Source organism: Mchenga conophoros, linkage group LG1 (genome assembly GCF_057382185.1).
Source record: "Mchenga conophoros isolate Kocher_MC1m ecotype Shallow Benthic linkage group LG1, M_conophoros_male_GT1.1, whole genome shotgun sequence".
NCBI classification, from domain to species: Eukaryota; Metazoa; Chordata; class Actinopteri; order Cichliformes; family Cichlidae; genus Mchenga; species Mchenga conophoros.
In genome coordinates this window covers 39,612,098-39,638,862 of record NC_140526.1, presented here as the reverse complement: position 1 = coordinate 39,638,862, position 26,765 = coordinate 39,612,098, and the positions used below count along the sequence as shown (strand labels likewise).

The following is a 26,765-nucleotide window of genomic DNA, read 5'->3' as shown; positions in this document are numbered from 1 at the left end:
ACTTTAACACTTTAGGACACCTGAGAAAATTAGCACTTGTTAAGTGGTATAAGCAGGCATTGTAAAGTGAAATCTGCTGCTGATGAACCCAATGAAAGTCATGAACCAAAATGCACTGATCAAATAATATTCTTCTTCTGTATACTCTGCACTTGGTTTCAGGCAGGTTTTTCCACTTATGGTTTTGATGATGAAGAATTGGAATCAGAATAGGCTGTATCCGGTCTTTACGTCTGACGTCATTAGCCCTTTCTGGGTCCAAACTCCACGTCAGGTCAAACAAACACTGCAGCATCACTCAGAGTTAAAAACTGTCTAAATTCTTTCATTTTTAATAAAATGATCAGCGTTGCTGCTTTACCAGGTGCAACAATTAAGTTTAACATCCAGGCATCCATGAAAACAGAATTTATTAAATTTAACAGAGTTAGAAGTTAGCAGGAAGTTAGCTCGCTAGTTTCCACCTAAACATAATATAGCATGTTCTGACTGAGAGATTTCTAGAAAAATTCAAACGTACAGCTCTGCTATCACTTCCAACATAAATGAAGACAGAAAACTAAACAGCAGTGACGTTTGTAGCGTTACTGAAGTTGGACTAGCTGGTATATAATGATGTGCCACGTGATCGCTAGCTACACAGCTATGTTAGCATAACATAAACACAGTGAAGCTGGAGGATGAACGCTAACTTCTTTCCACTCGATAAAAGTTAACGTGAGGGTTCCTGATGGTTAGAGACAAATGCAATCGCATGGCAGGATGCTGTAAACAGACCAAACTTCAGTCAGGAGAACAACTGAGATAATCCATCCACAATACGAGGTTAGTCATTCATATACTGTTGCATGGGCTGGGCTGTAGTTACATCGTAAGGGTTTAAAAACGGAGCTTTAAAATGAACAGTGATGATAAAAACTGAGGGAGGTGACAGTGATCATTGACTGTTTTTAGGGGCTTTTTCAGATTAAATAGAACAAGATACAAAGCACTTAAACATGTTAGAAACACAAGTCTTAATAAACGCAGAGTAGTTTGGACCTGGAAGCAGGATTCATCACGTCATCACTTAAAGACTGAACTGACCAAGTATGTGTACAAATATGTAACAGAGTAGACGATAGACACGACTGACAGTTTGACATCAACATGACAATGGTGCAGAGTACAAAGATGCTGGAATAAATAAAAATGTGCATCAGCTTCTGCTTGGCTCATTTTTGTCCTTAATAAATCCAAAACTGACTCATTTTAACAAGATGTGTTTTGTGATGGTCTCGTGCATTTGGCTTCTTTTAGACTCACTCTTAGTACAAATAACACTTGACTGTAGTAAACTGGTGGATATACAAGTTTGAATGGACCTATACTTACATACTAAAATGAGGTAAATATACGTGCTTCAGAAAGCGCAATCTGAATTTCAATGAGAGCGCTCTCATGTATACTTTCTGATGCAACATTTGGCAGTTTGTAAATTTTCATATTGCTTTTTTCACCATTCCATAATTCAAGTGGGGTTTCAGCACACCTTTCAGCGCTTACAGTCGAGGTTCAGGTTGTTACCTCATTTAAACTGACATGAAGCGGGCCGATAAAAACAGGTCAGTTCGCTGTCAAGACTAATTAGAGTAGTAAGGGATAAACTTTGAGGTGATTTAAACATCGACGAATGTTTCTCAATTAGGTCATCAAAATAAGACACTTTAGCAACAGCTGTGACCCAGTTTGATGATATATCAAACAGTCATGCTCAATCATTTCTAAACTGACACAGAAATCATCTATGGAAAGCATGTATGATTTTTCTGTAGTTATGTCAAAATAAATGATTTCATTCCAGCCAGCAGCAGTTCTTTCAGTTACCTTATTATATTGAGAGATAATACTGTCTCCTGCACACTTGTGTAAGTTTAGTTTGTCATTCTTGTAAAAATGTCACATGTGAGAAATATTGTTGTGGCAGAGCAGAGCCCAGTGTAGTGAAACTGGATAAGAGCGACCAAAAATTCAGTCGCTATGTTTGTTGTGACAAAGAGTCATGAGCACTTTTTGAGAGTGGGAAAGCTATTTCTCGCCTTGTACCAAAATGAATGGCACCAAGTGGGTAAGTGGCAGCTTCTGAAGGGATGGAAATGAGGCTTGATTTGTCCTACTGTGCTGACAGTGCAGACATGGGGAGCTAGACGAAGACGAGTGATTTTATTTTGTTTCTGCGATCACGTGGAGCTTTTGCTCACTGGCTGTAATCAATAGCTGGTACGAGCTGAGTCCTGAACACCAGAGACGCCTCTTCCTCTAAGCAGCAAGACATTCATTTAACAATAGCGCCCAACAGCTCTCAAAGCCCAATATGATAACCTCAATTCTCTGCCTAATAACCTCTTCTGCTCTTCTGCTCTTCACTCCATCTTTATTTGCCTTGGTAGACCATTTTTATGGCCAGTCTGTCCACTCAATACTGACCATGTTAAGCTCTCCAGCACTGGACATATTCATTAAGTGGACATAAATAAACATAATTGTCATCCTTAACAATCAGGTGAGTCAACAGCACTTAAATCGGTGCTTACCAAATGATTGGAGAGAGGTTTTTTGTGGGGGGTTGAACAACAATAAGGTCGACAGACGTGATCCCTTCTTACAAAAGGGTCTTCTGCTTTCTTTTGTTTTTTTAAAGGAAAAAGAGCAGCTTGATGTTTCTTCCTCACAGGCGGTTCTTCTAAAGTCCTAACGGTCTGATTAGCATCCTCTCAGGGGCAAGTACAGCTGAACCATGAGTGATTCTCTGTGCCATAGTAATACATGCCCTCCAGAAGCTCAGATCTCAGTGTAAATGTCTCCTCTTCCTCCTTGTTGTTTTTTTTTAGCAAAAGCTTTGAGAGTTTTCTGTCAATCCCATTGTGGTGTGAATAAGGCACGGCGGGACCACAGATCATCATTTAGAGCCATTTATTGTCATCAGCTGCAGCTCTTAAGCTGCCAGCCGCACATCACACCACAACTTACAACACACAACCCCTGCTCCCCCGGTTTTACCACGCCGGGTGTGATTGCAGATGCCGTGCAGGTGCGTCTGCACGACATCACCGACAACGCCTCACCACGCACCCCCATCGCCTGATTGAGGCCAGGGAGCCATCCGGCCAGACCTACTCCCCCAACCAGTTTCCAACCCGGTGACAGGACTGTGTCTCTTCTGGCAAGCTGGCACAACCCCGCGGGCATGGTCGTGAGCCCCTGCTCACAGGGACCTGTGCAGATGTCCGGCATGCACTGGCCTCTGGTGGATGTGAGGCTGGTCTAGCGAGCACGCCGATCTCAAGCTTGGTGCACGCCAGCTCCAATCGAGCAGGCTCCCCTGGCTCTGGGACCTCCGTCTCCTCTGTCACCGCCGCCGCTCCCGGCTCGATCAGCCACTCCTCTTCCTCCGGCCGGAGCAGACCCCTGGTCCCCTGTGTTTTACCACGGCGGGCGTGATTGCAGATGACGTGCAGGTGCGTCCGCACGGCATCGCCGACCATGCCTCACCACACCCATTAACTGTTGAATCTGTACTGAGCTGGAGAGTGGGTGATATTTTAGTGAAAGGCTGATAGGACCAGTGCTTAGAGCAGCTGGTCCTAGCACACTTCAAATCCTGTCTCCCCCCACCCTGGACCCCCACCAATTCGCATACCGCCAGAACAGGAGCACAGAGGATGCAGTCTCCATCGCACTGCACTCTGTCCTCTCACACCTGGACAACAACAACACCTACGCCAGAATGCTGTTTATAGACTTCAGTTCAGCATTCAATACAATCCACCCCTCACAACTCATCAGGAAACTGACAGACCTGGGCATCAGTTCCCTCATCTGCAAATGGTTACTGGACTTCCTGACCAACCGCCCCCAACATGTCCGGCTGGATAACTGCTGCTCATCTACAATCACGATGAACACCGGTGTACCACAAGGCTGTGTGATGAGCCCTTTCCTCTACTCCCTCTTCACCCACGACTGCAGACCTGCCGGTGGTTCTAACACCATCATTAAGTTTGCAGATGACACCACGGTGATTGGCCTCATCAGTGACAACGATGAGGCCGCCTACAGGGAGGAGGTGGATCGTCTGGGTGAGTGGTGTGACACAAACAACCTGCTGCTTAACACTGAGAAGACCAAGGAGCTCATCGTGGACTACAGGAGGAATGCTGACCCACATCCGCCCACCTACATTAAGGGGACGGCTGTGGAGTGTGTGAGCAGCTTCAAGTTCCTGGGAGTCCACATCTCCGAGGATCTGATCTGGACGACCAACTGCTCCAAGCTGGTCAAGAACTCTCACCAGCGCCTCTTCTTCTTGAGGACTCTGAGGAAGAACCACCTGTCCTCAGACATCCTGGTGAACTTCTATCGCTGCACCATCGAGAGCATCCTGACCAACTGTATAACAGTCTGGTACGGGAACTGCTCTGCCTCGGACCGGAAGGCGTTGCAGAGGGTCGTGAAAACTGCCCAGCGCATCGCCGGAGCACCACTTCCTGCCATAAAAGACATCTACAGGAAGCGGTGTCTGAAAAGGGCTGGGAAAATCATCAAAGACCCCAGTCACCCATCACATGGACTCTTCACCCTCCTGCCCTCTGGGAGGCGCCACAGGAGCCTCCGGACTAAGACCACCAGGTACCGGAACAGCTTCTTCCCCACAGCTGTCAGACTCCTGAACTCTGCCTCCTGACATCTGACCCACGTTAAACTCATGGACTGAACATACACACACCCACAATGGACAACTGTACCCTCAAACACACAATAATAACATGGACTGAACCACCACTCACAACCACTAGCACTTTATATAGCCTCTGTAGAAACTATCTACACCCTCACTTATCTTAACTGCACTACTGTATAGCTCTGTGTAAATAATCATTCTGTACATTCGATAATCTTTAATCCTACAACTGTTTACAACTTGCATAGTTCCCATTTCTGTATAGCTCTATATCCCAGATTCTGTAAAGTTATTTATTTCATATTCTGTATAGTTTTTCATATTTATATCCTGTTCATATCCTGTACATAGCTTGTACTCACTACAGCCTGTACATACTTATAGTTATAGAATATTCACAACATACTTCATACCGTGTACATTATAACATACCATAATCGACCCATTTCTGTAATATACTCACATATCTATATTATTGCTAATATATATTGTAATATATCTATATCACTAAAGCACTTCTGGATGGATGCAAACTGCATTTCGTTGCCCTGTACCTGTGCATGTGCAATGACAATAAAGTTGAATTCTATTCTATTCTATTCTATATAAAAAGTCTGTAGCTTTTAAAAATAGATAAAGTTGTTACCGCCTTTAAAATACAAGTATGAATTATTAACCACAGTCAAGGAACAAATTTATGCTTGAACTAAGAGAACCCACCCCTTACATTTCCAAGAATGGCTTTTCACACAGTCTCTGGTGTGATGCTATGAAATGAAGGGTTTATGAGTTACATGTTGCTTGTTTAAGCATTAAAGCTTTTGGATATTAGCTAAGATGTTGGTATTATCATTATAGGAGCAGCTCTATTATTCTTCCATAATCATAAAGGGTTTTGGTTTTTTATTTCCCTGCAAACTTAGAACACTGAATGTGTGGGATTTTGTGTTTTACACCACCGCTCATCAGAATGAACAATGTTTACTGTTGTACTAAAGTGCATGTTTGGCTTCTTTGAGTTGAGTGGCACAGGTGAGTGCAGCTCCATGTTATTACAGGTCAGACATGTCTCCTAATGCATGCTTATGGGCCACACATGTTTACAACACCATAAACACAGGGACAATGGCAAATATTGATGTGCTGTTGTGGAGAACTTGGACTATCTGTGTAACCTCTCAAGGATCCAGCTATCGCCTCAGGATGTTTTAAAGCTCTCCATTATCTATCAAGATGATTCCACACTGAGTGAAAGCTCAGTGTGGAATCACTGAAATGAAAGCTATGCCATGACAAAGCCTGCACTGCATTTTATACAGTAGATGTAAATGTAAATGTTTTCCTGAACTCTTCAACAGTCATCAGTGATGATTTGATGGAAACTTTTTAAATTTGGATTTTCAGTCCAGTCCTTTGACTCTTTCGCCCTGTTTCCTTTTTTAGGTGTGGCATCTTGACAGCCACTCGAAATCCACTGAACGGCCAGATGATCTACACTGAACAAAAATATAAACTTTTGTTTTTGCTCCCATTCCCCATGGGATGGACGTAGAGACCTAAAATTCATTCCAGATACACAATATAACCATCCCTCCCAAACAGTGGTCACAAATCAGTCCAAATGTGTGGTAGTGGGCACATCTGCCATATTGAGATAATCCATCCCACCTCACAGGTGTGCCACATCAGGATGCTGATCTGACATCATGAGTAGTGCACAGGTGTACCTCAGACTGCCCACAACAAAAGGCCACCCTGGAATGTGCAGTTTTGTCTCACAGCAAAATGCCACAGATGCCACAAGCAATGAGGGAGCGTGCAATTGGCATGCTGACAGCAGGAATGTCAACCAGATCTGTCGCCCGTGCATTGAATGTTCATTTCTCAACCATACAGTGGGGCAAAAAAGTATTTAGTCAGCCACCGATTGTGCAAGTTCCCACACTTAAAATGATGACAGAGGTCAGTAATTTGCACCAGAGGTACACTTCAACTGTGAGAGACAGAATGTGAAATAAAAATCCATGAATCCACATGGTAGGATTTGTAAAGAATTTATTCGTGAATCAGGGTGGAAAATAAGTATTTGGTCAATAACAAAAATACAACTCAATACTTTGTAACATAACCTTTGTTGGCAATAACAGAGGTCAAACGTTTACTATAGGTCTTTACCAGGTTTGCACACACAGTAGCTGGTATTTTGGCCCATTCCTCCATGCAGATCTTCTCGAGAGCAGTGATGTTTTGGGGCTGTCGCCGAGCAACACGGACTTTCAACTCCCGCCACAGATTTTCTATGGGGTTGAGGTCTGGAGACTGGCTAGGCCACTCCAGGACTTTCAAATGCTTCTTACGGAGCCACTCCTTTGTTGCCCGGGCGCTGTGTTTTGGATCATTGTCATGTTGAAGACCCAGCCACCTTTCATCTTCAAAGTTCTCACTGATGGAAGGAGGTTTTGGCTCAAAATCTCACGATACATGGCCCCATTCATTCTGTCCTTAACACGGATCAGTCGTCCTGTCCCCTTGGCAGAAAAACAGCCCCATAGCATGATGTTTCCACCCCCATGCTTCACAGTAGGTATGGTGTTCTTGGGATGCAACTCAGTATTCTTCTTCTTCCAAACACGACGAGTTGAGTTTATACCAAAAAGTTCTACTTTGGTTTCATCTGACCACATGACATTCTTCCAATCCTCTGCTGTATCATCCATGTGCTCTCTGGCAAACTTCAGACGGGCCTGGACATGCACTGGCTTCAGCAGCGGAACACGTCTGGCACTGCGGGATTTGATTCCCTGCCGTTGTAGTGTGTTACTGATGGTGACCTTTGTTACTTTGGTCCCAGCTCTCTGCAGGTCATTCACCAGGTCCCCCCGTGTGGTTCTGGGATCTTTGCTCACCGTTCTCATGATCATTTTGACCCCACGGGATGAGATCTTGCGTGGAGCCCCAGATCGAAGGAGATTATCAGTGGTCTTGTATGTCTTCCATTTTCTGATGATTGCTCCCACAGTTGATTTTTTCACACCAAGCTGCTTGCCTATTGTAGATTCACTCTTCCCAGTCTGGTGCAGGTCTACAATACTTTTCCTGGTGTCCTTCGAAAGCTCTTTGGTCTTGGCCATGGCGGAGTTTGGAGTCTGACTGTTTGCGGCTGTGGACAGGTGTCTTTTATACAGATGATGAGTTCAAACAGGTGCCATTCATACAGGTAACGAGTGGGGGACAGAAAAGCTTCTTACAGAAGACGTTACAGGTCTGTGAGAGCCAGAGATTTTCCTTGTTTGAGGTGACCAAATACTTATTTTCCACCCTAATTTACGAATAAATTCTTTACAAATCCTACCATGTGAATTCATGGATTTGTTTTTCACATTCTGTCTCTCACAGTTGAAGTGTACCTCTGGTGCAAATTACTGACCTCTGTCATCATTTTAAGTGGGGGAACTTGCACAATCGGTGGCTGACTAAATACTTTTTTGCCCCACTGTAAGCCGTCTCCACAGGCGTTTCAGAGAATATGGCAGCACATCCAACCGGCCTCACAACCGCAGACCTCGTGTAACCACACCAGCCCAGGACCTCCACATCCAGCAGGTTCACCTCCAAGATCGTCTGAGACCAGCCACCCAGACAGCTGCTGGAACAATTGGTTTGCACAACCAAACAATTTCTGCACAAACTGTCAGAAACCGTCTCAGGGACGCTCAACTGCATGCCCGTCGTCCTCATCGGGGTCTTGACCTGACTCCAGCTCGTCGCCGTAACAGACTTGTGTGGGCAAAAGCTCACATTCGATGGCGTCTGGCACGTTGGAGAGGTGTGCGCTTCACGGATGAATCATGGTTCACATTGTTCAGGGCAGATGGCAGCTGAGAATGTCCCAGTTCTTGCATGGCCAGCATACTCACCGGACATGTCACCCATTGAGCATGTTCGGGATGTGCTTGACCGGCGTATGCGACAGCGTGTACCAGTTCCCACGAATATCCAACAACCTCGCACAGCCATTGAAGTGGAGTGGACCAACATTCCACAGGCCACAATTGACAATCTGATAGACTCCATGCGACGATGTGTTGCACTGCATGAGGCAAATGGTGGTCACACCAGATACTGACCGGTTCTGGGTCCCCAGACCCCCAATAGCGCAAAAAACTGCACATTCCAGGGTGGCCTTTTGTTGTGGGCAGTCTGAGGTACACCTGTGCACTACTCATGATGTCAGATCAGCATCCTGATGTGGCACACCTGTGAGGTGGGATGGATTATCTCAATATGGCAGATGTGCCCACTACCACACATTTGGACTGATTTGTGACCACTGTTTGGGAGGGATGGTTATATTGTGTATCTGGAATGAATTTTAGGTCTCTACGTCCATCCCATGGGGAATGGGAGCAGTAACAAAGGTGTTGCGTTTATATTTTTGTTGAGTGTATAAGATCCTGTTTTAGGTAATGTCCATCTGCTGTGGATTTTTTTCAAGAACATACGGCACACCATGCTGAGATGCGGCAAATGTTTGGCTAGCAGCACTTGGGAATCATCTTGTTGGTGCAAAAATGCAATTGTATGCCAATTATATGCTTGTGTTATTACTGTTAATCGATCATTTTAATCACTGCCTTGCTTGCTGTTAAAAGTGATTTTTCTGAGAACCCTTGAGTGGTGTCTGTGGCATAATTACTTTAAGGCAATAACTTGATAGTAATGGAAAGATCACGGAGCAAGCCTTTGGTAAATGAACATGACCACTCACAGAGGAATAATAATACGCATACCTCTAATGCAACTTTATTTCAGTTTTAGGTCCGTCACCATCTGCAGTTAAGGTATTTAAAGGCCTTGCCATATTTTAAGAATATATCATCAATAAAAATAAATAGATAAGCACAACCTTTCAGAATTATAGGAAACCCCAGATGTACATGATGTATTTGACATGTCCTTCATTTCCTATTTTCCCTGAACACGTCTCATCCTATTCCATATTTTTCTGTTTTCACAGTCAGCAGGCAAAATGTTTCTGGACAACCACAGGCAGCGTGCATGTGCTTCCTGTTATATAACAAACGAATATTGTGTGTATTTCGTTTTGGTCTTTTGAAGCTCCTGTTTAAAAAAATGTGCCTGTGTTGCTCCTGATAGATTTCTCATCTGTTTAACAGAGAACACCGATGATGTTAAGTGGAAGAAGAAGTTCCACAGCAAATTAAGTTGAGTGAACAACAGAGTGGTGCAGTGCATGCTTGGAGATTATATGTTGTTGTACTTGCGGGGTGTTAGTCTCCTCAGTCTGCTTCCAAGTGGTCCTGTGAGGACTCCTAACTATCATCCTGGCCTAGTGCAGCATGAAACACCTGCTCACTTTGATTTTATGGAACATTTGTGTGTTGAGTACACACTGACGTTAGGACATAACTCATTAGCTGGGTAGTAGCTGCCCACCCTCCATGTGTGGCTCCAAAGACACAGAGCCATGCCTCTGGCTGGGATAACTCTATTTGCCCAGGATGGAGCAGGCAGACCTAACCCACATTTTCCTCAAGGGAATTTCTATACACCACTCACATGTTCACACCTGGAACAAAGAAAATCCTTCACTGCTGCCCACAGGGCAGTGTCCTCCACTTCAGCAGGTTTCTGAAGCAGTGCACATGTTTGGTATTTAGTGGCTCCTTTTATATTTGACACCAAGGCCAAGCAGCTCTGTTTTCTCGGTTTAATTATAGAATACTTTCACAAGGCACTCTAGCTTGTCTTGAAGGGTGAGTTCAAAGCTTTTCTCGCTTTCTTTTTTGAGTTCAGCAGAATTGAATGGCTTCTTCTTTATGCCATAAAAATTACATATATATATATTTTAAAAATGCAGTGTCCCCAACATACATGTGAGTTCTTAAAAACAAAGCCTTCATTCCCCTCCATCCTCACAGATTTTTACATGTACCATTTCTAATTTAGAGTGCAACTTAGTGCCTTGACAGCCATTCAAAAATTGAACTGCCGATTGCATCGAACTGTTGCTTCTGGAAGGATGCTGCTTTCCCTACTAGTATTCCTAAAACGACAAGTCACTTAATCCTGTGCATGGAGCAGCCTCTGGTCATGATGGGACTGGAAGTAGACCCCTTGGCTTTGGTGTTGGCTTTTTTTTTTTTCCAATGAAGGGCTCTCGACTTTGGTGGACCACATATGATATCTTACACAAATCAGTACTTTTTTGGCTCTGGCGTCTCCTCCCATTTAGCTACATTTTAATACATTTCTTCAACAACATTTTACAACAACAGTTATCTCAAGATCATTTCATTGTAAGAAGCTACAACATTACAGAGAATGATTCACAAATAATACTCTATGAGCGAGCAAGAACCAGTTCAACAGAACAACCCGGCTCAGGAAGGGTTGGTTAATGACATACAATATTGCAATTAATTAGAGTAAAAGGGTGAGTGGAGAAAAAAAGGCTCCGGGTGTAATGGTTAGCACTTAAACAGCACGAACCTCCAACAGTTTAACAAAGAGGCAGTTCAGGATCACCTGATTCAACTCTTTAGCAAAGAGAAATGTTCTTAAAGTTATACGAGGTCTCCGTGTCTTGAAACCAAACTGGGAGCTGGTTCGATGGGACTTTGCCTCTCATTCTGCTTATGTAAACTCTTGTAACCACACTTTTCCATTTGGATAATATGTTCCTGTGGGGGCTTCAGATACGATGGAATCTGATCACTCCGATCTTAATTCTAAATTAAATTCTCCTCGTGTATGCTTCAGGGAGCTTTTAGGACAACCTGATTATAAGGAAGTACACTTTGACCAGCCTAAAGTAAGAAATACATGGACGAGGTTTTCAGTATCTTTTAGATAAGATGCTTCTAATTTGGTATAAAATTAGCACACAAAATGGGGAACTTGAAGATCATTAAAGGGCTTTTGCATTTTTAACTTTTTAAATATAATCAAAGTCGAAAATAAAGGCAAAAAAAGGTGTGGGCATACTTGGGGACTGACTCTTTTAACTGACTCATGCCCGTCCACAGTCTGCAGAAGGTTGTAAAAGTGCCAACAAGAGGTCGCTGTGGAAGCATACTTGCTCACTTTGGGAGATTTACACAGATGTCCTGGTAAGAGCGAGGGAGAGCAGACGCTAACATCCAAAAATCCACATCTCATTTAGGTGCTACCATGAGATCCACTAATGATCCTTCCACAGGTTCATGAATGGTAAACCTTTGACTACCTTTGCTTCTAATAAGCTGTCTTTTCTTCATCTTGGCCAAACTTCAAATAAATGGTCGATTTTTAAGCAAGGGTTGATAATAAACTAAAAACTTCAATACAATAAAACAAAAATAAAATCCAGCCAATCCAAAAAAATCCAGCTCTATGTTTTTGTAACTGGATTCTCCAGGTCCATCCATCCATCCATCCATCCATCCATCCATCCATCTTCTTCTGTTTATCCGGGGCCGGGTCGCGGGGGCAGCAGCCCAAGCAGCCCAGACCTCCCTCTCCCCAGCCACCTCCTCCAGCTTGTCTGGGACCAGCCGAGAGATATAATCTCTCCAGCATGTCCTGGGTCTGCCCCGGGGCCTCCTCCTGGAGGAACATGCCCAGAACACCTCACCCAGGAGGCGCCCAGGAGGCATCCTTGTCAGATCCCCAAACCACCTCAGCTGGCTCCTTTCGATGTGGAGCAGCAGCGGCTCTACTCTGAGCCCCTCCCGGATGGCCAAACTCACCTTATCTCTAAGGGAGAGGCCAGCCACCCTTCGGAGGAAGCTAACTTCCGCCGCTTGTATCCGCGATCTCGTTGGCGGGTGCATTGTGAGATGGGCGGCAGCTAGGAGTGGAGGTCCTGGCGGACCGATCCCCGGATACCAAGACTGGCAGTTGGGAGTCTCCAAGTGTTTTTACATTTTCTTTTTTGCAAATGAAGAAAAAAATGGACATATTCTGATAACACCTGGTGAGTTTTCTTCCTCTATTATGTGCTTCTCTGCTGTTGCTGACCCTCCTCAGAGTAACAGTGTGTATACATACACATTATCAAACCAGGACTTGCACTTGTGTAAACTGTAAATTGTGCTATTAGTGTACTTGAAGTGTTTGTTGTCTGTGCTTATGAGCAGCATGTTGCCTTACCGCCAGTGTCACTATCGTGATAGTTGGGATCAAAGCCTCTTTCCAACATCTTGGCCACTTTGTCCACTTGATTATGCTGAACAAGGTCCATGAACTTCCTCAGATTGGCCTACACAGCCAGAAAACACAAAGCGCTATTAGAGTGAGGAAAAAGAACAAATGGTAGTGGGTGTGTGAGAGCGAGAAAGACAGGATAGAGGTTCAGAGCTGCAAAAAGACTGAAATAGAAGTTGAGATAAAGAATAACGAAGGGTGAAAAGTGGAAACGCTTAGGAATACATTGTTAAACTGAGAGAGGCTTGCAGATGGAGATGGAAGGAATATAAGGTAGAATACAAGGAAACTGAAAGCAGGCTACACAGAAAGGGACATGACAGGACTGAGAGTGTGGCGAGTGGAAAGAGTGGAATGGTTGCTCCTTCCTGTTCTGTCTGCTTTCTTTCCAGGCCACATGATAAAAATAGATAAGAGAGCAGCTCCCCAAAGGACAGGAGTAAAATGAGGAATGAAGAATGAGATGGCAAAAGAAGAGAAGGACAATAGGTAGCAAAATAAGAACGGACTGGAAAGAAAAGCAGGAGAATAAATGAGGAGGAGATTTTTCCTTTAAACTAACCAATAAAGAACGAAACAGTTTAAAAAACATTCCAAGCTTTATTCATAGAAGTAAAGGAATAAAATAAATAAAAAGCAAAAACAATAATCAAGCATAGATTTACCTCAGACTGGTCATGTAGTTGAGCTAAGCTGCCATTCAGCTGGATCAGCCAGTCCACATTAGCTAATGTGACAGCTGATACTGTTCTATCAGGCTGATGTGACCGAATGAAACGAAGCTGGTTTTCATCACAGATGCATAGAGCTGCTGTTTAAATCTTAACCATGATGAGTCAGTTAAATACCCAGAAATGTCAAGAGTTCATGTGTTTTTCTGGAATGTTTTATTTAATGTAGCTGATACGTCCCTTGTGTGTGTGTGTGTGTGTGTGTCTGCGTGTGTGTGTGTGTGTGTGTGTCTGCGTGTGTGTGTGTGTGTGTGTGACTGCGTGTGTCTGCGTGTGTGTGTGTCTGCGTGTGTCTGCGTGTGTGTGTGTGTCTGCGTGTGTGTGTGTGTGTGTGTGTGTGTGTGTGTGTGTGTGTCTGCGTGTGTCTGCGTGTGTGTGTGTGTGTGTGTGTGTGTGTGTGTGTGTGTGTCTGCAGGCCTGATGAATCAGTCTGCAGGACGGTACCCTATCCTTCTCTCTCTCTTTCTCCTTTTACTGAAATAGTTTGGGAAATTGAAGTTTGATTGGCTCTCTCAGTGTGAGCTCGAGCCAACCGCAGGGCAGCAGACTGCATGACAAACAGGATTAGCTCCGAAAAGTTGGGTCAAGCCAAGAAACAAACATTAGAAACATTAGAAACAGATGTCTGTCAAACGCATTTGCTAAACTGACCCTTTTGTAAACTTGGTTTGAGCACATTAACCACCGTGCCCCATATTTATTGAACATGTGCTTTTTCTGAACTTTTTGGATTCTAGTAGCCTACCACCTCTCGTCCATCCTCTCTTCCCTATAGTTGAGGTGGAGTTAGAGCAGCTGTCAGACTGTTTCCCATAATGCCGGTAACAGAGCGCTGCCAGAGACACTTATACTTTGGCTGCAATACAGGATTACAGTAGCAGTGGGAAAGCAGCCCAGAGCTAGCCTTTCACAGCGATGGAGACGCTAGAAATCTTCAATTTACTGTATACATTTATTTCAGTTCATGTGGGAGGAACAGAGATAGAGTGAGGGAGCAGTCTGCTGTTGGGCTGCCAGAAAAAAGAACAGCCTTCATCTGAGCAGCATACAAACTCACAGAGTTTTCTCGACTATCACACAGGAACAGCAAAGCCAAATAAGCATAACTGACAGGTAAGTCGCACTGTACGCTTGCTTGGACTTTCTATCCCTCACTCTTTTCTCGTCACAACTCGAGCTGCCAAGAAGCACAGCAAACAGATGCAAGCGTTAATCCAATTGAGAGAGTGATTATTGAGGCCACTACAAAGAAACGCAATCTGTGAGCGTCCTTTCTTTTCTCATTTTTATGATTTTATTTTGGCAACACCTTTGGTGTGAAACAGCCATTACTGTTGTGTTTTCACACTGCACTTCCCAGGGGTCAGCCAACAGTCAGAGTGAGGTGGGTGGAAGTGTGACATTTATTGTCGCACATTTCATTTATTATTTATTCTTGGATTTCATGATCATTTGTCTCAGCTACATGTACCCGGTTTCTAAGAGCATTTATCTGCTGTTCCAAGCACCCAGTGTCAGGTAGGTGCAAAGAGGCGCATCCTCGTTAAATATCATCTTTAATGTGTTTTTACCTCACTGGGATTTTTAAATCCATTCAGTTCAGCTGAATTGTGGGTAAAAGCTTATCGATAGTCTTATCGATGATCCTCTGTCTCTATGTGCATGTCAAAATCAAGGTGAAGTAAACATGTCAGGTCATGTGGCATTATTTGGAAAACCGGTCTCTGCTTTTAGTCAAAGTTGGCTCATCATAAATGACTTGCAATCCCTGTCTGAGAGTCAGTGTGCTTCCTAAGCATGTGACTAAATACTAACTCAACAGAAATCCTACCTTTGTATGAAGTTTGGCGATCTGTTTCTCATCGACATTGGGCTGTCTGTAGACTCTGCTCTTGTATCGGAACTGTTGAGTAAAAAAAAGTAAGCAAAACGGTTACAAATTGTAGGCATCAACAGAAATTCAAGAAAAATCATTATGACTTTATATTTAATATTTCTCCTGACAGTCAGTAACTTCTTACTGTAAAGCAACAGTTATATTATACCTCATTACACGTCTGTGCTGTACTGATCTGAGATCAGATACCACAGAGTGAGTGCAACTATGCCTTGAATAAAAGTCCCGAATCAAAAGGGTGGCTCCAGTAAGCCCTCTATTAAATTAGTACACATTTGGGATAATAAGTCTCAGTCACAGCCAGTTTACTTTGCACCTCTGGGTGCATCTTGAAAGCAACTTTTCCTCTGGAAAGGAAATCACTGGGGATAATGCCTAAGATGCGTCCTTTTGATCAAGAGCACACTTCACTACTTTTACGGGCTGTCTGCTGTCAGCTGTAAACATTTTACTGCAGGATTCGTTAAAGATCCATACTAACAGGATTTTTTAAATTACTTGCAAACTTATATCTAAATCAAAGTATTGCACAGAACCTTTGAGCCACATAAGCAAAAGAATGATTCCTTCAGTCCTTCCTCACTTTTCAACGATACTGAATTTCAGTGTTGATTTGAATTTTTTAAAATATACATCTCAAAAAATACATTTGCGGTTTGAGGTTTACACACAGTCGTCATGGGCATGGATGTCATTGTAATTTGGGGATTTTAATTATTTGTTTGAGCTGTCCTTTTTCCAGGCTACAGCATATATCTTTAAGAAGAAGAATTGGGTGCACAATGTTGGCTTTATTTAGGGTTTTCTATGACCAACATAGGATAAAAATCTATATATTGATTAAATGTCTCTTAGTAAGTTGCACGTTGACCAGGCACTTTTGTTGGACCATGTATTCCAGTAGTTTCCAGTTCCTGAACATCCTAACCACTTCCCTCTCATCTGAGGCTAACAGTTTGGCAAAGTGATGACACCAAATAACTTGTGCTTCGATAAAATTGTTTGAACTGATTATCTTGGAATCTGCAGCTGTGTAAAAATGGCTCCAGTAGACTTTAATGTAAATGTAGAATTCTCCTTGGATCTATCCTGTTATTCTGAGTATTGGTCAGTCCAATGAGTGCTGACAAATCCTTTTTATGCTGACAAAGAGAAACTACAAGCTACAGCAAATCATGCTCACTAATGACATTTGAGCCTGTACATATATGTTTGACCATGTGTGGATTAGAGAAAATCCAAGATACATTTATGCATCTAATTCAGATTTTTTTTAAGTGATTAAAATGTGAACTGTTTTTCATTCCACCCTGGAAAGAAAAACAGTATAAAGAAATTTACCCTGATATTCATGATGATGAGTGAATGTAAACTTCTAACCTCACCTGTATTATTTACATCAGAATTTAAACAATTTCCCGTTTGAACTTTTAGATTATGTAACATAAAATATCCAAAAAATGTGATGTGATTCATGTAAATTTGTCAACAGTTTACCTCCAGAGCTGGGACGCCCTTGCTGATTGGCTGGGGGTATTCTCGGAGGATGCGTTCTTCATCCAGGAACTTGCCTTCTCTCCCGTTGCTCGCTGGCTGGAAAAGCCCATAGTTGAGCACATCTTTCAGGCTCTGATTAAGTGTACAAAGGATCCGCTGCTTGGCAACCCAGACCGTTGCATCCGGGTTGAAGCGCATGCATTTCTGGTTGGGTTTGGAGCGCAGCAGAGGGGGAGGGGGGATATGTGAGAGGAAAAAAATAGACAAACTGATTAGAAAGTGATGCCTGAAGTGTTGGCTGGCAGACACAAGCAAGAAAAAGTAAATAATCACCTCTGAAAACAACAAACATTATGTGACACACATTTCACTTGTACTGGACTTCCAACTTTTGACTGGCAGATGCAAATAACTTGGACCATAAGACTCAAGAGAAGATTAGACCAGAGCTAAAGAACAATGGTGCCCAATTAAAACAGTTCTAACATATCCAAACTGGTGTTTTAATAACCCAAACCCTGTCCCAGTTACGAAAACTAGACACACACATCACTGCCAAACCTTTTTTAATTTATTGTTTTATTGTTAGGATGCTAAGCGGGGCCGCTGTCCTCGCTGCGGATGTAATTGACAGAACCCTTCTGCCCCTGCTCTTTCTCAGCTCCAGCTTCTGTGAAAAAACCCAAACAAATAATGCAGGATTTCTGGTCTGAATCAGAGAGGATTACGGGCACTGTGCCGTGGCACTGCTCAGCCAGTGATAGCAGGCCTGTGTCTTTAATAAAGTCTGAAGTGATGAACAGTTTGTGAACTCTGTGTAGCTTTAATCCTCTTGCCTGGCGTTGAGACGAAGACAGGAGGTGAAGGGTTGGACGTGTACAGAAACAGATGTCTGGCATCTGGCAGGGGCTGTGTGGACTGATAGGGCCTCCTGTCCTCTTCTTACAATAGCAGACTTCCATCCACTCCCATTGTTAGTGCTTCCTGAACCGACTGTGCTCAACTTCAGCATTATATATGAAACAGTGATAGTGTGTGCATGTGTTAGGGTTTGCTCTTGTACTTTGGACGTCAGCACAGAGATATACAGAATAAAAACTGACAAAACTGTGTTTTCCAGTGGTCACGCTTGAACTGTAGAGATATTCTCCTGGAGAAACAGCATCTGGCCACCTAAGACTGGAAATAAACCACTCATTCTTACCCATTGCTGTGACTTTATCCCTAACACTGTAGAAAAAAAAAAGCAACACTTTCACTTAGGTTTTTTAAATTTTTGTAATTATTAAGGACAAAGACATCACAAAAGTATGCCAAGAGGACAAAAAGGCTCACGTCCACTGAGATCTCTCAGCACCTGTAAGAACTAAATGCTGCATATGCTGACCACTGCAATGTTTAATTAAACATTGAATACTCTATACTGTTCCAGGTGAGATCCATGGCTCTGCACTTGGAGCTAATTCTTATCACAGCCACTTCACATTGGCTGCAAATTACTGCAGGAAATGTTGGAGATCATCACTCAGTAAAGCCCAGACATTTTGTGCATAAATGTTTTTAAAGACCCTAAAAAGCAGGGCAACCCTGAACTTGAACTTTTGCTTCACAAAATGGACGTTTGTACCACCAACCCTGGGCGTCAATAACTGATGGTAAAGATGCAAAACATATTATTTTAAAGATGTGACAAGACGAGCTCCAGAAGAAATGATGTGCTGGTGTTGAGGATGTGTTCAGTGACATTCTCAGGTTTGATCCTTGGTCCTTTGTGATGCTTAATTTCACCTGTCATCAAAACCAAGTAAATTCTCCCGTCAGTGAACCTTCATTACACTGGCTTACTCTCATGACTGGATGCCCTGCAGGAGGTTGTAGGGAGTCCTAGCTTTTTAAAAACTAGCTTAAACAGAAATAAGATCCCTTAGTATTTTGTGTCATCTTTGCTACTTTGGTTGTGACCATTGAAATTGGTGAAAACCTAATCTGTTATCATCTCCACTGGCACCCACCTGACTGTGAAATTAGCATGATCCACAGTGGCCAGAACTGATAGTGTAAGACCCAGACCACAAATACAGAATATTTGAAAAGATAATTTCAAACAGTGAGCATTTGCTGCAGCAACTGCTTTACATGGCACCCGACTAGGTAAAATCATCTTATTGGTTACTCCTCTTGTCAACACACATTTGATGGTGCTGGTGTCTGAGTTAATGACAGTTAGACTAAGCATATGTCCACAGCGGCTTTCTGGTGTTCACAAACCTGTCGTCTCCTGTGGTCCAAGCATTCAAACCAACCATGTTTGGAAAGCTCGCTTTGCTTGTCACTGAGTCCAGCCTCTGAATTTTTAGCAGAAATTAACTTTGAAAAGATGTTGTCTCTGTCTGGATGTAAGAACTGTGTACTGGCATTGAATGACAGTGGAGATGGATGAAATAAAGTGAGAAAAGAAAGCTTGTAAGAGAAGAACAGTGTGAAGATTGTGGAAGAACCAAGAACACAGAAAAGCATGTGGGAAAGAGGAAATGTTGTCACTCCCTACACCTGCCTTTTCTTGTCCAAGATGTTGGTTCTTTTGAAACATTATACATTGCTGCAGCTGACTTTTAGACTTTTTTGGATAAATTGCAGCGTGACAGAGATTATTACACTGTTAAATATTTTAGACAAAGTCTGGATCTCTTTTTCTCCTGCTTCTAGTCTTTTCACTCAGAAATGATATGAACGAGCACAGTTTTCAGGAGCCTGCCTCACGTGTCTGTGAGCAAGTGTGTGTTTGTGTTAGCTTGAATTATTCACTTGATTTTGATTTCCAAGCGGACTGTGTGACTCAATCATGTGATCAAGTGGCACCACTGAGTACTCACTGATGAATGTGAAATCAGAAGCACTAGTGCATACTCGTGAGAGAGCTTAGTGTACATGTGAACATGCACATACATATCTTATGCTGCAGTTCTTTTCACTTTGATAATTACGTCAACGGGTCATGAGTTTATTTCATCACTGTACATTTCAATCCACTGGATTGTACAAACTCAATGTGCAGCATAAAAGGGCATTACAAATGAGACCGAAAGGAACGAAACTCAGGAGAGGAACGTCAAGTGGCTGAAGATAGAGCTTTGCCAAGCAGCAGCCCCGCCATCTTTGGTCCCTTTTACTCCTTTGTCCTTTTACACATGTGCATCCAATAAAAAGCTATTATTCCTCAAGGACATGCACGCATCAAGCAAAGAGCTGCAGTTCAGAGCAAACTCAAACTACTACACAGACTCCAGAAGCACCTAGCTGCTCTTTCACATTCACACTGGCAGTCTTTTATGACCACGTTTACTTACAGATTCTCACTGTGAATGAAAGGAAGGCTGCATCTATGTACAGTTAAGGTCGCCTACATGTGGTACATGGTCAGTGAGGATGTAGGCTGCTTGTACTGTATGCACATAGTTCTCACAGAGCTTTAAAGAACAAGCAGCACCATACTGACCCACAGTGTAAATGTACCAACGCTGCAGTTTATGAAAAGCTAACAGCTAAAGTCACAGTTCCCACTGTTCATGTAAAACAAACAAAACTCTGTGGAGTCACTGTTTACCAGAACGATTTTAAAAGTAGAATCTTTCTTTTTTTTTGGGGGGGGGGTGATTTATTTTATTTATTGTTTTCTATTTTATATCCTTTACTTTTGTGTGAGTCCTCATGACTTGTGACTTAAATATTGTCATAACTAATTTAATCCAGGATTCTTCAATGAGATGTTGTAGGTGCTGATGGCTGTGGGCAGGAAGCATCTCCTGTATTACAGCAGGTCTGAAGACACTCTGCTGCTGTAAACTGACTCATGAAGAGGATGCTCAGGGTTGTCCGTAATTTTCTTTTTTTTTGATTTTGTGAAGAATCCCTCTTTGCACCATCATCTCCACTGGTTCCACAGTAGGACAGAAGCAGTGTTCTTCATCAGGTTTTTGAGCCGTTTTAAGTCCCTGGCTCTGATGCTGCTACCCCAGCAGGTGATTTAAGAAGACTCTCCACAACACACTTATTGAAGGACCCAAGCTTCCTCAGGAAGTACAGTCTGCTCTGACTCTTCTTGTAGATAGCTTCACTGATCAGTCTCCAGTCTAGTCTGTTGTCCAGGTGGACACTGAGGTATTTATACTCTTCGACCACCTACACTTCTAATCCATCCATCCATTCACTTCCGCTTATCCTTTTCAGGGTCGCGGGGGGCGCTGGAGCCTATCCCAGCTGTCATAGGGCGAGAGGCGGGGTACACCCTGGACAGGTTGCCAGTCTGTTGCAGGGCCAACACACAGGGACAGACTGACAGACCATTTGCACTCACATTCATTCGCACATTCACACCTAGTGACAATTTGGATTAACCAATTAACCTATCCCCACAAGCTGCATGTCTTTGGACGGTGGGAGGAAGCCGGAGTACCCGGAGAGAACCCACGCAAACACGGGGAGAACATGCAAACTCCACACAGAAAGACCCCAGCCTGATGGTGGAATTGAACTCAGGACCTTCTTGCTGTGCGGCAACAGTGCTAACCACCGTGCCACCGTGCTGCCAGGTAACATCCTAATCCCATGATGGAAATAGCGTTTGACGTAACACTTAACGGGGTTTTACATGGCCGATCAACACAATTTAAAAACTGGTATAAAGTCCACACTTTTTCCGTCAATTGTTCCGTCTGTCCTGCTCACATCTCCAGTGGTTGTACACGGTGTCGTTAACGTGGCTTCACTCCACATCAGCCGCTTTGCTAGCTAAACACCGGTGTCGGCACATAAGGACGCTGTCATAGCCTGTCAACGATGTTGATTAGCTGTGTATATACGAATGTGAATCGCATCATTGGCTGGACTATGGGATAAGGCGGCATCGTTCTAATCCCATACAGGAGCAGCCAGTCACTTACTGACTCACACTGCAAAACAAAATTGTTAAAGTATTTCAGGTTAGATTTATTTATTTATTTTTGTGCGCAACGCAGATTTTCTGTGCGCAGAAACCAGCAGTGCGCAAATGCGCACGCGTGCAGCTTAGAGGGAACGTTGGTCAACAGGAGAATAACTTGGTGACTTTTTTCCTTAAACAATCACACAAACTTAGAATTGGGACTAACTGGATGGTCAGTCAGGTCCAGTAGTTAAGTTAAACTGAGTTGATCATTTGCTGTGAAGCGTTTGTGTGATAGTCTTTCACGCACATATGACTGTTTGGACAGTCATAGCGACAACATTAGATGACAAATTTTACACTTTGAGGTTTTGGTCCTACTGGATTACAACTTCCAAGAACTTGGAATCTTATTGGATTATATCCACACAGAGATAGGCACGTCGTGGCCAAGGCATGCCCACTCTGTCCAACCTGTCTCGTCTCTCACATCAGAATAAAATCAGCATAATCTCAGAGTAGGTTAATGAGATAAGTCCACCGATTTGATTGTGTGATTATTATGATTTGATGTGGCTTTTGCTTTGTTCCTGCTGAACTGCTTTTAGTAACACGCCCTGTATTCAAAAAGTCTAAATTGTGGACATTCCCTTTTTAACTTTTTTGAACAGTGAAGCATAAAACCTGCATATTCTTATAACATCACTCGAAGGGCTCTTACAGGTTACGCTAACCTTAAAATTAACAGTTAACTTGGTTTTCAAGGCCACTAAATGCAACCCAGTTATTTACCAAGCGCACCAATTTAGAGAGCCGTAGATAACCGGCGATACGGTCTCTCAATCACACCACCACACAGTACTGACCCACACATACAGTTCTTACACACACTGGACATTCTGGACATTGTTTCACTTCATTACTTAAATCACGCTGCTGTTATTGTGTATATATTTATTTAGATTTCTTCATACATTCTTATATAGTTCTATATTGTGTATTTTGTTGTACAGTTATTTTATTTTCAACTTTAATTTATATATTTTATCTTATTCTCCCAGTTAAATTTACCCTTCATTCTAATTTGTGTTGTACAGTTATTTCATTTTTAACCTTAATTTATATTTTATTCCTTCCTAGTTAAATTTACCCTTTTTAATTTTTCATATTTATTTCCTATCTTATTCATAGCCTTTTCCTTTTGTGTTTTCTTTAGGTCACGAGCAGTTGTCCAAGCATTTCACTACATATCGTACTGTGTATGACTGTGTACGTGACAAATAAAATTTGAATTTGAATTTGAATTTAACCGGTGTGAAGGTGCACCAGGGCCACCCTGGTAAACATGCCTTCAAAGGGACCAGGTTCGTCTCCCATAGGGACTCAGTATTGCAGTGAAGCGCCAGATAACAACAAAGATCAATAATAATACACCCTGGACCGTGACAGTTATTGGCTTGCGAGTTGTGAGAATTTTCTGTGTCATGAAAGTAACTCTCTTTTGACCTGGCTAAATCCATGGTAACATGCTGAACACATAACCTGATTATATTCAGATTTTTACTTTCGTGGCTCAAGAGTTGGGAGTTCGCCTTGTAATCAGAAGGTTGCCGGTTCGAGCCCCGGCTCGGACAGTCTCGGTCATTGTGTCCTTGGGCAAGACACTTCACCCGTTGCCTACTGGTGGTGGTCAGAGGGCCCGGTGGCGCCAGTGTCCGGCAGCCTCGCCTCTGTCAGTGCGCCCCAGGGTGGCTGTGGCTACATTGTAGCTGCCATCACCAGTGTGTGAATGTCTGTGTGAATGGGTGGATGACTGGATATGTAAAGCGCTTTGGGGTCCTTAGGGACTAGAAAAGCGCTATACAAATACAGGCCATTTACCATTTACTTTAGAATCTTTAAAAGTGCCTGAGTTTAACAGATTATTTAATTTACAGCATGGTTTAAGTGAATCAGTCCTGCTTGATTTACCAGAACCATCTGAAATTTGGTCAGGAAAGCCTTAAAGAGTTGGAACAACTTTGAGTAAACTCAGTTTTTTCAAATGGCCTCAGTGTTTTGCTATGAAGCACAAAAAATACTGTAACTTAAACACGCATTTCTAATCTGTCCCAAACTTTACATTTGATCAAAGTCCCAACAAATAGGCACCGACAGCCAGAGCAGCACCGAGTGGGAATAGGAAATGTTTTTGCTTTGAGTATTATTCCTCACAGGCTGACCACATCCACTTAGAAAGAGGTCTGTATAAACTTCCAGCCTTGATGATGCCTTTGTGTAAAAATGATGGCTTTTCATTTAATGGCGGCTCTAGTAGCATGGCACGAAAAAGGAAGCTGTAATTGAGGGGTAGGATTTTAGAAAATCATAACATTATTATCATTATTATATATTATACACCCACTTATATATATATTAGTGGGTGTGTGAAACCATGAGGCAGGCCATGTGGTAGGTTTGTCTGTGTTTGAGGCTGAAACAGCCAAAAACCTTATGAGACATTTTAAATTTAAGATTGACAGACAGACATTTTATTGTCATTCAGTGAACAAGGAATGAAATATTTTTGGAGTTGGCTCACCAAAGGATGAAAATGTATCAAAAATATGTTAAATATGTAATAAGTTATGTTGCATCCCGCTTCCATCCCGCACAGAGATGCAGCTGGTCACACACTCAGTGTACAACACTGTGACATAAACTTAACATGTGTTCTTGTACAATGTCTAGCAGGCACAGGAAGTGTGCCTTGTTTATGAAACAGACAAATTAGAATTTTCTGAAAGACTGCAACAAACATCTCGAGTGAGTCGAGCCCGGCACACGTACACGGCAGCAGGCGCGATGCCACGGTCCTACTGCTGCTCGCAGCTTTAATGTGGAATATGAAATAAGGGCCTAAAAATAAGATTAATTAGGCATCATTTACTTTCAGCTATTCATCTACCTGCTATTCATTTACATATTAATAGGAAATGGAAGGACAATCTAACATTCATTTACTTTCTCCTTTTGGCTCCCACATCTGGGTTCATCATCTTCTATTATAAACTGCACAGCAATATTAAATTGTATAATCAGTATTTGAGTCCTAAGGGCAAACTGTGTCATTAAATGTTGTAGTGTGACTCTCACCAAGCACCTAATCCAGTAAACGCTTTTCTTCACTAATTTTCCAAATAGCCCCGCCCACCTCATGACCCACCTTAACTTTTGATACACACTCTTACACATATGCAGCTATATATAACAACCTGCTACACGTCTCCCATTCAACAGTCACAGACCAACTAATATCATATTATGATTCTTGATGGCCAGAGCTCGTTTAAGTCCCCGACTTTAAAACTGTAAATGAGTGAAAGATTACTGGTAAGCCTACTTTAAACAGCAGGAAGCCTCCAAGGCTGAGATTACACTCCTTTGCTTCCTCTGAAAACATCCATTTGCTTAAAGGTTAATCTCACACAAATGGAAGAGATAAGGATGTGTTATATTATCATGCTAGAGGAGTCTTATAATGAGTATAAAATAAGATAAAACAGCAAACCGATGGAATGTGCTAACAGGTGTATGTGTTTTTCAAGTTTTGGCAAATGTCTTTGCACATTTCCTGCAAATTTCTTTTATCTCTCCAGGTATATACAACAGATGATATATACCAGCTAATAGGGATACTACTTTATACATGAAAGGACCCTTAAAGAATATTCACCCTCTCAGAAATGCCAGTGATTTCGTTGTTGGAGTTGGAGTGAGCAGAGTGCAGTGAAGCACATTTGGATCACTGTAAAACCTTTAACATCTGGAAATGCACCTGTTTCTTTCTGCCTGCATTATCAATTTTTATAAAGATTCCTATCTGTTTAATGCATGGTGACACTGTTTGTAAGCCACAACTGAAATGCCACCGACTGTACCTTTCCTGCAGGTCTCACACATTAATGGCATCATTGCGTTTGAGTTTACTGCAAGCCAGCTTTCAATAAAAGCTTTTAGATCACAAAAGAGGTTAGAAGGTGTTAGAATACACAGCATTCATTTCCAGTACATATCAAGTCGCAAGTTTATGTTCATCAGTCACGTTAATATTTCACACAGTCACAAACATGATCAATTCGAAACATTTATCGGGTTACTGGCATCCCATCTAGGGTTAGGGTCGAGGTCGTTTCCCTTACTGATGAAATCTCATACGTTAATGTTAACATTAATATTGTTCTGTTAAACGCTTTGAGCTCTGGCGTCCCAAAAAGATGAAAATTTTAACAAAAAAAGAGGTGGATGTTTGCCTAACCCTACCCTAGATGCGGGTGAGCTGGTGGATGCTACGAGGTTAACATCAGCACTCTCAAAAGCTCTGTTCTCATCCTTCACAGATACTCACTGTCTGCTGCAAGTCAGGGATCAAGAGACGGATAACCAGTGAGTTCGTGTGAATGTCGTCCATGCGGTTCTGCGATGGCTCTGCAGTGGCCCTTATAGTCTCATAGATGGTTTCTTCGCGGGAGCTCTCGGAGGCACAATCATCAGAGTAGTCGGAAAAGCTCTGGGCCATCTCATCCTCACTGGAGGTGGAGCTTTGGGGCATAGTCAGCAGGCCCGGGGAATTCAGCTGGGACAGAGAAGCAAACAGGAAATAATATCAGGCTCTTGCAAAGAGATGATTAAAGAAACTAGATATTCAAATTGAATAATCTCCTCCTGTTCCCATCAGACACCTTCTGTCATTTCAGACAGCCGTCAAAGACCACGCATGCTACTTTGTCTCATCCATCCTGTGCTAACAGC

The 26,765-nt window shown here is 42.7% G+C and overlaps 1 protein-coding gene across 1 annotated transcript in view; it reads right to left on the bottom strand.

Moving 5' to 3' along the window:
- shank2b (SH3 and multiple ankyrin repeat domains 2b) overlaps positions 1 to 26,765 on the bottom strand; it is a 300,073-nt gene that overhangs the window by 177,697 nt on the left and 95,611 nt on the right. Inside the window, exons 3-6 of the mRNA XM_085277877.1 lie at positions 26,362 to 26,589; positions 17,054 to 17,257; positions 15,491 to 15,562; positions 12,875 to 12,983 (exon numbers count right to left, since the gene is read on the bottom strand). Coding sequence (XP_085134003.1) covers positions 12,875 to 12,983; positions 15,491 to 15,562; positions 17,054 to 17,257; positions 26,362 to 26,565 — 589 coding nt within the window. The 5' untranslated portion in view covers positions 26,566 to 26,589. The remainder of the gene's footprint in view (positions 1 to 12,874; positions 12,984 to 15,490; positions 15,563 to 17,053; positions 17,258 to 26,361; positions 26,590 to 26,765) is intronic.